At 43.7% G+C, this 14,950-nt stretch overlaps 1 protein-coding gene across 4 annotated transcripts in view; it reads right to left on the bottom strand.

Moving 5' to 3' along the window:
- BCAS3 (BCAS3 microtubule associated cell migration factor) overlaps window positions 1–14,950 on the bottom strand; it is a 3,943,855-nt gene that overhangs the window by 713,510 nt on the left and 3,215,395 nt on the right. For all 4 annotated transcript variants that reach the window (XM_069615076.1, XM_069615077.1, XM_069615079.1 and 1 more), the window contains one exon: window positions 6,032–6,182. In XM_069615076.1, coding sequence (XP_069471177.1) covers window positions 6,032–6,182 — 151 coding nt within the window. The remainder of the gene's footprint in view (window positions 1–6,031; window positions 6,183–14,950) is intronic.

The following is a 14,950-nucleotide window of genomic DNA, read 5'->3' as shown; positions in this document are numbered from 1 at the left end:
TGTGATGGTGTTGCCATCAAGGTTGAAGGCCTTATAGTTGGAATTGAGTTTTTTAAGATTAGTATTGGATCCGAGGAGCAGGATTTCGGTTTTCTCATCATTCAGGCATAGGCCGTGTGTGGCCATCCATGCCTGAATGATGAGATATATTTTGTTTACCAAGGCCGTATCTGCAATGAAGTTGCCCGAAAGGGGTATGAGGATCTGGGTGTCATCTGCATCATTGGTATATGAGACACCCAGTCTGTCCAACTTGTCAAATAGGGCTTGGTAAAGATGTTGTAGAGGGTGGGAGAAACGCAGGAGCCCTGGGGTACCCCACAAGTTATTTTAATGGGGTCTGCTGAGGCTAGTGTAGAGAAGACCCTCATTGTTCGGTTGTCCAAGAATGATTGGATCCAGGCTATAGCCTCTTTTGAGAAGTGGGCAGCTGAGGCCAGGTGTTCACACAGGACTGCGTGATCCACCAGGTCGAATGCTGCCGACAGGTCGAGGAGGAGTAACATGGCGGTGTTGCCTTTGTCGTTAATCTCATTGATCTTTTTTTTTAGATCGATTAAGGCTGTCTCGGTACCGTACTGTGGTCTGAAGCCCGATTGGGGGGTGCCTAATAGTTTGTGAGTTTCAAGATATTGCTGAATTTGCAGGTATGCTACTCTGTCTATTATCTTTAACAGGAATGGCACCGTGGTGATGGGCCTGTAGTTGGTGGGAATAGCAGGGTCTAGGGTTTGCTTCTTGAGGAGAGGCAGGACCCAGGATTCTTTGAGGTTACTTGGTATGGTGTTGGAGGAGAAGGATGCATTGATCAGCTTGGTTATAAAGGGGGTTAGGTCCCTAGCAGCATCCTTGATTATCTGGGGAGGGCAGTTGGTTGTCGCCTTTGCAGTTAGATGGTTTAAGTAAGGCTATAACTTTTTCTGTTTCTGGGATAGATATTTTGGTGAATCTGAAGAGATTCTGGTCTGGAGGGTTGGTTATTTTGGCGTGGTTGCTGGGAGATGCTTAATTGGTGGTGAGGCAGTCTTTTTTCAGTGCGAATTTAGTTTGGAGAGTTTTGATTTTGTTAATTAGGGCGTTTTGGACGCTGGTGCACCATACTTTGTGCGTAATTATATTGTCTGGTGGGGATATGGGGGATTCTAGTTCCCTTAGTATGGCAAATAGTTCTCTAGTGTGATTTTTTGATTCTTTCATTAAATAGTTTCTTTTTAGTGAGAAGAATTTCTTTTTTATAGTTGTTTGCACAAAGTTTAAGTTGTAATTTGTTCTCTTCTGTAGGGGAATTGCGCCATTGGCTTTCGAGTTTTCTTTTGTGAAATTTAAGTTCTTTCAGATGTGGGGTGAACCAGGTGTTTAGGTGGGCTTGCTGTTTGCTCTTTTGCAGTTTAAGAGGGGCAATGATGTCTAGTCCTTTCTTTATGGCATCGTTATAGTTTTCTACTAGACACTCTGGATTTAGGTTATCGGAAAGAGAACTGAGGGTTGGCAGTATTAGTGGTAGGAGATTGTCAGGGCATATGTTTTTTTTTGCTCTAGTAGGTGGTGGTGGTGCCATGATTTTTTATTTGTTGACTTCTTTATTGAGAAATAAGGTGAAGTCAATGAGGTGATGGTCTGTCTAGTGTTGGGGGGTGATTTTGGTGATGATGGTGTCGCAGTTCAGAGTGGCTATCCAGTCCAAGGTCCTACCTTTATTATGAGTGGGGGTGAGCACTCTTTGGATTAGGCTGTGTTCATCTAGCATGTTAGCTATGGCTTGTGCTGGTTTGTCGTCAGGGTCGTTTAATCCTAGATTCAAGTCGCCTAGCAATAATATTTGGGTGGTGTCTTATGTTGTTGGCTAGGAGGCTGGATAGGTCTGCTTCGAATGAGCCAATGGGGCCAGGTGGCCTGTATATTAGATAAATGGTTAGGGTGCGACAGTTGGAGATGGGTAGTTTGGCTACTAGGAGTTCGCAGGATTTGAGAGGTGATTGAGGCAGTGGTCTTAGCTCGAGGTTTGTTTTAGCTATAATGGCTAGGCCACCTCCTCTGTTGTTGGGCCTGTCTATTCTGATTATTTGGTAATTTTCTGGAATGGCTATTGAAAGTGCTGTGCCTGCTGCTTCGTGCAGCCATGATTCAGTGATAGCTAGGAGGTCGAAGTTGTTTGAGGATAAGGTGTCTGCTATTTCTGTGGCGTGGGCAACTAGCGATCTAGCGTTGATCAGAGCTCCGGATATAGTGGTAGTATTGGGAGTGCCCTGGATAGTTATAGGGATGAGTTTGGGTTGGGTGGAGTTGTAGCAGGGTGTGGTGTGGTTCAGCTGGATTATAGTGTGTTGCAAGTTGGGTCTCATTGTGGTAGATGGGCTTGTAGAGGCGGGGTAGTCTGGCTCATAGTCTGGGGTTTCTTTCTGGGGTTGGACAGGGTGCATTTTTTACAGGGTGCATGGTTATGCAGCAATAAAGATGGTAAGGTGTAATAGAGGTATGAGGAGGTACGGTAGGGTGGCTGTTTGGCTCTTACTAAGGTGCATTGTACGGTTTGGCATATGCAAATAGACAAAGGGGTTCACCTAAATTCAGAGATCACACTTAGGCTAAAAAATGGCATGTGCAAGTGGACAAAGGGGTTCACCTGAGTTCAGAGTTCACACTTAGGCTGAAAGTGGCATGTGCAAGTGGACAAAGGGGTTCACCTAAATTCAGAAATTACACTTAGGCTAAAAATAGCATGTGCAAATAGACAAAGGGGTTCACCTAAATTCAGAAGTCACACTTAGGCTAAAAATGGCATGTGCAAATAGACAAAGGGGTTCACCTAAATTCAGAAGTCACACTTTGTCTATTTGCACATGGCATTTTTAGCCTAAGTGTGACTTCTGAATTTAGGTGAACCCCTTTTTGTCTATTTGCACATGCCATTTTTAGCCTAAGGGGTTCACCTAAATTCAGAAATCACACTTAGGCTAAAAATGGCATGTGACAGTACAAGGACTCCACCTGATGTTGTTTATATGATCCCCAGGGGAAGATCTGAAGAATAATTGAGTTGTGAGGATTCGTAGGCAGCAAAACCTGTAAGTAGCCGAGTGCCACATCCACGAAGCAGCAAAGTGGAGTGTTGGTTGGACATAGTTGTAAATGTTTTAAGGGATGCGGTGCATAAACTGGACTGACACTAACAGGACTACAGAGACAGTGGGATTTGTAGTTTTAAGAAAAGAAAAGGGATGAAGGGAAGACTTTTTCAGTTTTCTTATGTTTTGTTGGTGAAACTGCTGAAGAATGAATAAACGAAGTTGAAGCATAATGCTCGCCTCCTAGTCTTTAACAGAATCAAGACTCCCTTTACAATTAGCAGGGGTAATTTTCATTGAGCAGTGGAATCACGTAGTCACAGGAGGGTTTCATCCAGGTAGTTGATTCCAGCTGGCCACTAACTCCCTGAAGAACGGCCTGCGTGACACTGGCCAGACTTTCCAATCAGGAAAAAAGTAGGACGAAGAACTGTGGTTCCACAGAAAAGTAACTGAGGGATAAGGTATAAGGAGGACATGAGCATGAAAACACTTGGTGGCAAAACCACACAATAATTTGAAACAGATAAGGACCAGTTTACGAGTACCTACTACCCTCACTAAAAAGAAAAAAGGCTTAAAATTGAAGTTCTTGGCTGTAGCCAATAAGAGCAATGTAGCAGTGAAAGAAATAACAGGGCAGTCTAGTCAAAAAAAAAAAGCGGGTGGTGGTGGGTGGGTGTTTCCGGGCAGAGGTAACTGCAAGGACTTGGAAGGTTGCAATTCTCCAGTTCATAATGGAAGATGAACCTTAGGAAGCTACATTGCACATCGCTAGCACATTGCTACCTATAGAAAGCATAGCCGATGATATGTGTCACCAAATCCTGACCCAAATAAATCATACATAATTAAAAAGGAAGGTGCAAACACTGTCGACATCCTGGAATAGTCCATTTCAAAAAAGCACAATGCACATTCGATTAACCGTTCTTCTTCTTAAACATCAAAAAGGACCATGAATGAAATTAAACAGCACACCAGAGTGTCATTCAAGCGGAGCCAGAAAAGAAAAATACTGTGGAAAAAAGATGAGATGAAAGGCAGGAAACTGAAGCAGAAAAGACAGGAGAGGAAAGAATGCTCAGCGCTATGAGTTAAGCATGTGTGCATTCTCGGAGAGGTGCAGAAGAGAGAGAGGCAAGTGGAGTTCTGTCAGAGAAGAGGCATTGGGATGCACAGGAAAGGTATAGCCTGCAGCAATGCAGGCTGTGCATCATAGGAAGCAGTCCTGTGTCTATTCCGGGGGATGTGGATGGATAGGGGCCAGTGGAAGACAGCTCGCAATGTAAGCCACCAGTCCTGACAGAGGCTCACTGACTCCAATACACAGACGCTGCAGGTGAGAAGGTATCGTGGGCACCTAACCAGCATTCAAATTAATAAAGCAATAAAGAAAGTCAGACATTTTACAGCAGAAGAACACCAATGGAGATATGTTGTGCCAAAGCACGTTCCACAGTTTCCCGATTTCTTTGCCATTACACCGAGCTGTATGTGCATTTTGTTATGAAACAATGATTGGAGTAGCATACATGAAATATGGACTGTAGCCTTCAGGAGATATATATCATATTACTGCCCCTAAGAACTTCTAAAGCACATTTATCGCTCAATGGATGTTTTTCACCTTCGGTACATAGAGACCCCGCAGTGACTTTTTATAGCAATAGATTTATTCACGAGCAGGTCAATGCTGCCCTATTGTCAGGCTCTCCTGTCAATATTGTAAATGATAACATCACACTTGATTTGCATATATGGAGAAACCCAAAAGACAGCCCAGTAAAAGCTAGCTGTTTAAAACTGCTCCATAGATACTGACTAGTGACTACATTGAGTAAGGATTTAACACAGTCTGCAAGGTTATAGTTATAGATAGCCAATACTGTGTAGTCCCTGCAGTGTTTTAGATTAAGTTTTTCGGCATCTGGCCTGTATGGTGTGAGGCCGGGAAGGTAGTGCTTGAGGTGCAGATGTCAACATTAAATGTAGGCTTACTTTTACAGACCATCTTCCGTTTTTAAAGAGACGTTCAGGTAATTGGAAGAGGTAGTAGTGAGCCAGTGCGCGCCAAAATGTGGTTACCAAAACTTTGACATTGTCACATGTTCCACCTTCAGTCAGGTTTTGCACATTTCCGCCTGGGACTTGGAGACCCATATTGTCAATGTAAAGAAGGAAAATAAAAGCCCCAGCATGCAGTGTGCAAAACCGGGACTGGCTGAAGGCATTACCCCCGACATTGTACTACTTGGCAGCTATCCATTACACGCTTTACTACTGTTCCATCACTAAAGTATATTGTATTGCTGTTTTATAAAGGCAACAATAACAAGCGTATCGTACATCAAGTTGCGGCTTCATGTTTCAGTACATTTTGGATTCAAAATGCCCCTAGAGAAGTCAAATGTCCCTCCATGCCCAATAAAGGCCCCCATTGCAGCCTTATGCTACATTATGCCAGACAGGCAATGTCTTCTTGGCCAATAATAACCCACAAGTACTTGGCCGACTGAAAAGAAAAACCCAGTGAATGTTGCTTCTAAAGCGTGCAATCCACTGACAACGCTGTAGTGCACAGCACACATTAAGGCCTTCATCCACAGGAGCGCGGAACCTTTGAAATGCACCTGAATCCTTTGACTGTGCCGATCCAAAGACCGCAGATCTAGTTCCTCCGGCAACCATTGCACCAATGGTCATGCGGCAAAGGCACAAAGCCTATTTTAACGCACTTGTGACATGACTGATATGACCATAGGGCCAACTTGAAGTTTACTTTATCATTCGTTTTTTAAATGTGCAGAGGCCGACCACAAGACCGCTTCAGTGCGCAATGTATGTATGAAGGAACTCAGCACCTCAAATCAACCTCACTGATAACACCCAATGGGTATTGGCGATGAGGCTGTGTGTTTCTGCGCTTGGACTCACTGATGATAACAGTAAAGCACAGCACTTACCCCGTGCGTTTCGTGATAGTGCCCAATGTCACGGGCTGCTTGATTTGAACCAGAGGTAGCACGACTGTGAGGTTGGGAAGAGGGGAGAGACGTGGATTCCCAGGGTTGTTGTTGGCAAAGTTATTGTAATTGTCTTGGTTGTTCAGTTTGCCTGGAGGGGAAAAAAAACAATTGTTTTGAATGTATTCCATAGTTATTTTAGACATGTATAAAACCCAGAATGAAAGACATTTTCTAAATTGAAAATAGATGACCGCAGAGACAGATTTGGATAACGTGCTTTCTAGATGGTGGCTTCCAAATCAATAAAGGCATTCGCAAAACCACAAGGTGTGACCTTTAAATTGTAGTCGCTAAGACTTTCCCCTTGGATGGCTACACACAAAAAAATATTCTAAAAATCTTACCCTTTGCATTTGCAAAGCCACACCTAATAGCTGTGACAATGCTTATTATGAAAGCGGCCTTGATGAAAAATTATCATCATAAACTGAGCCTCGCAAACCATCAAGGTCACATTCTTTAAACACACAAAAAGTAACAACCAAAAGCATTAATAAAAATAATAAGAATGACAACAAAAATAACACAGGCATTTATAATTAATAAGAAAAGTGGAAAACTCATCAGTGTACCAAGATGGAAACAAAAGAAGCTCTTAAAAGCAAGATTCAACAACTCTTTCCCCCAACTTAAACAGCTTTACTCGCCTATATAAAATGGCGGACTATAACAAAGCTTTTGCTATGATCCACTTGTTCTACATCACATAGAAACTGAGAGACACCAGGATCCCTTTAATATCTATCCTGATATCTATCTCTGGCAGAGAGCTAAAGTGCGGTGTACGACGTCCTTTCATCGCAGGATGTTTTTTCGCAAGGTTTTTTACTGTGGCTTTTCTAGTGGAAAAAAACTCATCTAAATTTTTAGGGGGGGAGAAAAATATATATATGGTGTGTGGGTGTTCAGGAATGTATAAAAAATTAAAGGGAATGGGGGTCTTGGCTGGTACCCCAGTCCAAAAATAAAAAAATTCGATGAGTTTTTTCACTAAAACATCCACAGTAAAAAACCCTGCAAAAAAACATCCCATGATGAAACGACATGGAACTGTTTTCCGATGCTCAAGCACCCTGTGGAGCCAGCCAGACATTTTCAGTTTTACAGACAGGAGGAGGATAGCTTACGATGAAGGCTTTCTAAGGCAAGCAAAGCAGCTTTCGAGTAGGAAAACTATCAAAAATATTAAATCTGGGATCAGGGAAAGCCAGTTTACAAACAGCCCCATGTTTAATTCCAGAGTGAAACTCATCAATGTCCATAGTGGCTCTCGATTTGGACTACTCAAATGTTTACATTCCATCAAGCATTGGTTCAGTCAGTTTGTCTGCCACAAGCCTGAGAATGGCATAGAATTTTCCATTTCATACAAACTATTCGAACAAAAACTCAACATGATTACTATAAAGGCTCAAGACAGTGCATTTGTGATGCACACAGGGCCCCAGATGGGACTGGTCAGACCGCATCATCAGATTTCCTTTTCCCCCAGAAATTGCCTCAAATTCTAGAATCGCACCAACGTGAGCTGGCTCCTTGAAAAAGGCGTGTGCCGTGCTGCAAGCTGCCTGGCCACGTTTCATTACTCCTCTCTTTTTCCACTTAATAAGCTGGTGCAAGAAGTTGAGATAACAAACTTTCAACAAAACAATCGATAACGTGCAATTTCTAACAGCATTGTGTTTAATAAGTATAAATGGGAAGAACTGTGTCCGATGACATCTATAAATATCTACAGCTCTAAGTTCTCTTACAGTTCCACTAGTTGTACAAATTACTTACCCCTGGTAATGTTCTTTCTGATGGGTGCTCCTCCCATCTATTCCTCATCTTTGATATTCTCCGATTTACTGTGTGCAACTCATCAACTCGATCTTCCGTGGCAGCTTCCATTGCGCTCCCGACTAGGACGTCGACACTGGTATAAGTAGTAATCGCGGCGCCTGTTGCCTCAGTTCTGTTTTCCCCCTTTCTATGCACAGCCGTCTCAAATGTTATCAGCAACCTCAGCGTTGAAAGAGGGGAAGTTTGAAGAAAATTTAAAATTTGACCAAAGATAGAGGGGTAGGTTGGGAGGGCAATGAGGAATATGTGAGAGGAACATCCACCAGAAAGAACATTACCAGGGAGAAGTAATTTGTTCTTCTAATGGATTGTCTTTCCATGCATTCCTCCTCTTTGAAAGACACCTCCCATAGCAGTATGTAAAATGGAGGTGGGAAAGAAGAATTTATTTTTCATTTATGCTGTGTAGGACAGCCTTTACAAACGTTGCCTCCTGAGCCGATACCAAATACCGGCAGTAATGCTTGGAAAAGGAATGAAGTGAAGACCAAGTTGCAGCACTACAAATGCGCTGTACTGGCACTCCCCTGTGAAGAACCAAAGAAGCAGCTACTCCTCTAGTGGAATGTGCTATCAAACTAGTAGGGCCGTCCTTACCTGCTAACTTGTAGCATTCAGTGATACATAAGATAATCCAACAGGATAAGGTCTGTTTGATAACAGCGTGTTTCAGCCTGTGACCAGTATACCCAACAAAGAGCTGGTATTCATGTCTGATTTTGGCAAACCTGTGGCTGTAGAAACTCAACGCCCTTTTGAGATCCAAGCGGTGTAGCCTCTCTTCCTCCTTAGAAGGCTAAGGAGGTGTATATAAAGTAGGCAAAACAATCTTCTGTGCCAGGTGAAATTCAGAAATCACATTAGGCAGAAAATAGGGGCGAACCCTCAGCACCACTTTTTCCTGGTAGTTGATCATAAAAGGAGGTTTGCAAGACAAGGCCTGAAGCTGGCTTACTTTGCGGGCTGAAGTGATCGCTGTCAAAGAGACAGTCTTAAGAGTCAATATCCTTAAAGGACACGTATGGAGAATTACAAAAGGAGCTCCCATTAGGATTTTTAAAAAAAAGATTAAGATCCCAAACTGGGACAATAAATGGAACAGGAGGAAACATTTTTGTTAGTTCCTTCAAGAACTGAATGGGAACTTTAAAATAAGAACCTATTCCAGCGAGCACTTAAGGATGGATATCGCCACCAGATATCCCTTTGCAGTAGAAACCTAAAGCCCTTAATGGGGTAAAAGCAGCAAAAAGGACAACACTGAATGTGTATCACAAGCAACCAGCTGCAAAACTTGTTCCAATAGCAGTGGTACAGACCTTCAGTTGTTGATATTCTGGCTGAAAGCAACACCTCCGTTAGGTCTTCCGGGAGGTCCCAAACTCTGTATCTTAACCTTTCAGAAACCAGGAGTGAAGGTTCAGGGTTCCGATTTCTGGGTGAAGAATGCAACCTCCCTCCTGAGTGAGCAGATCTGCACTTTGAGGAAGATGGGTCGGAGATCAGATGGACATGTCTAGAAGGCCTGGGAACCAGATCCTTCTGGCACAATCCGGAACAGTCAGGATCATAGATTTCGCAAACTTTCTCAACCTCCTGATGACATGAGCAACGACAGGGACTGGCGGGAACATATGCAGAAGTGGAAATCCCCATTGCACCACAAATGCATCCCCCAGAGCACCTCTCTGAAGAAATTCCCTGGAGCAAAACAGGTTGCATTTCCTTTGGACACTGGACACAAACAGATTAACTTGAGGGGTTCCCCAGAGGGCAAAGATCTCTACAAGGACTTTCTGAGCTAACTCCCACAAGTGCGAGATCTGCCTGCTCAGAGCGTCCACCAGCGTGTTCTCCTCTCCGGCTAGGTGAATGACAGACAGAGAGATTCCTTCTGGCAGTGCCCAAAACCAGAACTGCATTGCCTCTATGCACAGTGGTAGTGACCCTACATCTCCGAGGTAATGCATGGCCACTGAGTTGTCCATCATCAGGATGTTCCTCCCCAGAACAGAGGGCAAAAAGGCCATCAGTGCTAGTCTGATTGTCCTCAGCATCAAAGGTTTGACGTGAAGTGTGGACTCCGATGGAGACCAAACACAGTTGATTGTCAGATCGTTCATATGAGCTCCCAACCTGTGAGCGAGGCATCTGTAACTACTGTGACCTCCGGCGATGGTTGCCAAAAAGGCTCTACCTTCAGCACATTCTCTTTGCAGGCCCCCCACAGGAGCTCCTGCACAACCTTGTTCGAGAACTGAAAAAGGTCAGTCATCCTGTCTGAGAATTGTAACTAAGGATCTAAGGGCTCACTGAAGGGATCTCATCCTCAGACGGGCCTCTGGCAATAGGAAAATCCAGGATGCCATGAGACTGAGCAACCTCAAAATTGAAGGCTGGTAGACGTTGGGCATTCTGAAACTTCATGATAACCTGCACGATGTGCTGAACCCTCACCTCGGGTGGCAAAGCTTTCCCTGCGGAAGCATCCAGGATTGCTCCAATAAACTGAAGCTTTTGGGAAGGTATCATGTGGGACTTCTTGAAATTGAGGGAGAAGCCCAGCTTCTGGAGGGAGTGGCAAGTGACAGTGAGATGTTTTAGAGCCTGTTCAGGAGAACAAGCTCTGATCAGCCAATCATCTAGGTAGGGGTAGACCTGAATCCCTCCCCTCCTAACAATTGCTGCCATCACCGCCATCAACTTGGTGAAGACCCTCGTGGTGGAGGTAAGCCCGAATGGAAGAACCCAAAATTGAAAATGAGAACTGCCAATGGCGAACCTCAGGTACTTCCTGTATGGGCACATGGAAGCAAGGATCCTGAAGATCGAGTGACATCATCCAATCCTGGAGAGGAAGGGCCTGGAGGATTTGAAAAAGAGGGACCATCTTGAACTTGTCCTTCCCGAGGAAATTGTTTAAGCATCTCAAGTCCAGATTGGGTCCCAGTCCCACATCCTTTTCGGGAATTAGAAAGTAATTTTGACAGTAAGGGGAGTACCATCCTTGGTTCCTCTTTGTGACAGGTGCCCATTCGATTGCACTTTTCTGCAACAGGCTGATAATCTCCCCCCACTGTTGTCTTGGGGACTAAGGCCTCATAGAGGTTTTGGTGCTGCAGATGTCCTGGAGAGCAAAGAGGTTGTGGCTCTGAGAGTGGGCTTACCCTCACGTCCTCTTCCACCACAAGGGTCCTTCGTTAACTGTGCATTTTTGTCCTTCCAACAGACAAATATTAATGAAAAGAACGACCCCTCCAACTGTGGGAGGTCGCTTGTTTCTGCTGCGGTTGACATATCGCTGCACTCAACGACTTAGACGCTGCATAAGAGGACTCAAACATTTCCAAGCTCTCATCAGCCTTTGAGATAAAAAGCTGGGAGCCATCAAAGGATATATCCATAAGTCCTGCTTGAATATCTGGAGCAAATCCAGACCTTTGCAACCAAGCAAATCTTTTTGAGAAAGTGCTCGCTACCATTGTCCGACTGACACTATCTGCTGAGTCCAAACCAGACTGTTATGATGGGAACATCACATCCATGCATTTCCTTTATGATGTTCAGGAAACCTTCCCTTTCCTCACCTTTGAGTATGTTATCTGCAGCCATTGCTGTCACCTCCCATAAAGTAAATGTGTACTTTGCTAAAGCACATATGGCATCAATGGACTTTAATGCCAAGCTGCTTGCTGAAAACACCCTGTTCCCCAAGGTGTTACATTTCTTTTGCATCCCTATGCGGAGGGATTGTAGGGTAAGCAGCTGCCCTAGAGGTAGAAGTAGCCGCTTCGACCACTAAACATTCAGGAGTAGGATGTTTTGATAGAAAATTAGGATCCACAGCAGAGTGACTGTACTTCCTTGTGAAGTATTTATTAACAGCTGGAGTAGTGTCTGGTTTCTTCAAATTCTCCAGCACTCTGTTCCTCAAGGCTGTATGGAACGGTAGGACACAGTCCTTTGAAGGACCTTTATACAAAATATCTGTCCGGTCATCCTGCTCATATATGGCAACAGGTATTCCCCAGTCCAGATATTCTGTTACCTTACTCATAACAGACCTGTATGAAGCATCTGAATGTGTAGAAGGATCTGGTGTGGCAATCAACCTCAACAGAGGTATCTAGCCCACTATCATCTTTCAAGGAATCTACAAGGTGCTGTAAAATGGACTCTTCAGAGATTAACTCCTCAGGCACATTGGGAGTTCCTACTCCTCAAAAATCAAACCCATGGACTTAAAAAAGTCCTTTCTTGGAAGCGTCTGTAATCCTTAAACAACTCAGTTGAAGACATTGATGGCTTCAACATCAATGGTTTTGACGACGAAGGAATCAACCCGACCGCCTTTGAAGGAGTGGATGTGTAGTCTTCGGTACGTATCGAACCTTCGTGATCGACTCTTCTCAATTTTGTTGCATTGATTTACCTGTGGAGCTTTATCTGACTGATTTTGCTTATTTGTCTGCACGATCCATTTGTATCACTTTAGCTTGTGACCTTGTCGGAGTTGCACAGTATTATTTTACTCCCTCTAGATGCAAAAGTTATTTTTTGCCAAGACATCTATTGTTCTCTGTACTCAGCGTGTAGCTCCTTTAAAACTACATTTCCCTGGTGGCCTAGAAGCTATTTAGATCCCTTAGTAGCACTTCAGTGCCGGCAGATAAGCAAAGGCCGGTTTCCACCTACTTAAAGCATACTTTCCCCCGTGTGCATCATTGTTGCATTGATTTTTCTGTGGGGCTTTGTCTGACTGATCTTGCTTAATTTTGTCCATGAGGAAGAACTTTTTGTCTGCACAATCCATTTGTATCACTTTAGCTTGTGACCTTGTCGGAGTTGCACAGTATTATTTTACTCCCTCTAGATTCAAAGGTTATTTTTTGCCAAGACATCTATTGTTCGCTGTACTCAGCATGTAGCTCCTTAAAAACTACATTTCCCTGGTGGCCTAGAAGCTATTTAGATCCCTTAGCAGCACGTTAGGTCCGGCGCGTGAGCAGAGGCCCCGGTTTTCACCTTGTTGCAGCGTCCGGCACTAGACTCTTCATGCTGAGGGATACAGCTGCTATGGTGGGCACAAAGTGGCAGACCAGATCAACTGGGAGCACAAGGATAAATGCTGATATGGGATTCATTCCCATGGAGCAGGTAACCTCTCCTATGTCTGAACCTCTATTGCCACCCACACGGTCCACAATGCCGGAGTCTGCGGAGGCCGCTAAGCCTCTTATCCCCACTACATCTACGCCAGTAGCTACTTCTTATAACAGTAATGATGTACAAGTAGTTCCTGCTGATAATGATTCGAGACACGTGGACGCACTAAAATGTATGCTCCTAAATACACAATCTCTCATCAAACATTCAATGGATGTAGCCGACTACATTAACACTCATGAAATTAACTTCTGTGCTAATACGGAATCCTGGCTACATGAGGCTTTGGGACCCCTTTAACACTCGCCCGGCCCACAGAGTTCAATATTCTGAGAACAGATCATAGCAAAGGGACTGGTGGAGGGGTAGCCCCATTATACCATAACTTGCTACATATTAGGAACATTGACAACATCTGCTTGGCAGACTGCAAACTACTATGGGCTAAGTTACAAATAAATCCTAATGAGACAGTAAACATCTTCCTCATCTATATGCCACCTCAGAGCATGCCCGATTTTCTGAGTAATCTCAGTGACCTAATTGCAGACAGCCTTAAACCTAAATCTAAAACATTGATTTTGGGTGACTTCAATCTGGGCTATGATAACACATCGGATTCCCAATCGACACTAGTCCACAAAACATTTGGTGATCTAGGCTTTACTCAACATGTTGGGACGCCCTTCCATGTTAAGGGCAGAATCCTGGACTGGATGCTCACCCAGAATATCCCCACTACTAACCTGGGGTGTAACCCTTGGCCCTGGTCGAATCATTACCTCTTGGACTGGAGCATGCCTTTTCCTAGTTGCCAGAGAAATACATCAGAGAAGATCTGGATGACTTATAAAAACCTGTGCAAACTGACCCCAGACAATATGGTCCCTTTTATAGCTGCCACTATTAACAACTTAGACTGACTTAACAATGCGGAGGAGCTTGCAATAGCTTACTGTGATACCATTGAAAGAGCCACCAATCACCTGGCCCCATTGAAAACACATCTGTCTAAAGACAGACCAAACAAAAAATGGTTCTCTCCCGATATTCATACTTTACAAACATCTAAGTTCAGGGCATTGAAACAGTGGAAAAGAAACATTCAGCAGAAGATCAAATTATCTACTCTAACTCTACAAAAGCATATAAAAAGGCTATTCGGATGCAAAAAAAAAAATGCTATTATGATCAAAGAATCTGTGGAGCAGCCTCCAGTTCAGAGGAAGTATTTAAACATCTCAAAGAACTGGAGGATCCCTGCACAGTTCATTCACAAATGGTTAAAGATTCTAGTTGGTATACATCTATCCAGCAGGCTATGATGAACTAAATAGAGAACATACAAAAAACACCTTGCAATCAAAACCAACTCTGGGGTCGGAGCTAATGTGACTCCCTCCATCAGCATGCCCCAATATGGACTTTGCCAAATTTGAATTTCAACCCATTACCGAGCAATACCTCTTTAAGGTAATCAGTCAATTAAAACAAACTAATTGTAAGGGGGATGTCTGTCCCACCTCAACAGTTAAAGAATGTGGCAACCAACTTGCCCATCTAATTGCTAAATTCATAAACCTTTCCTTTAAAGAAGGTATCGTCCCTACCAACATCAAAAAGGCATGGATTTCCCCTACTAATAAAAACACTCCGGACTAGAACGTGCCAGGATATTACTGGCCTGTTACGAACGTTCCTTACTTGCTGAAAAAACTTGACAAAGTAGCACAACTACAAATCAAAGAATTTCTACTTTGAAATAAGGTTCTGGGTGTAAAACAATCGGGCTTCCGATGAGACAACAGCGCTGAGTCAACTCTTCGTGACCTGAAGACCAATATG

The sequence above is a fragment of the Ambystoma mexicanum genome, chromosome 9 (assembly GCF_040938575.1).
Source record: "Ambystoma mexicanum isolate Mex_15411 chromosome 9, UKY_AmexF1_1, whole genome shotgun sequence".
Classification (NCBI taxonomy): domain Eukaryota; kingdom Metazoa; phylum Chordata; class Amphibia; order Caudata; family Ambystomatidae; genus Ambystoma; species Ambystoma mexicanum.
The sequence above is the reverse complement of the archived record's forward strand: the minus strand, read 5'-3'. Positions and strand labels throughout refer to the sequence as shown.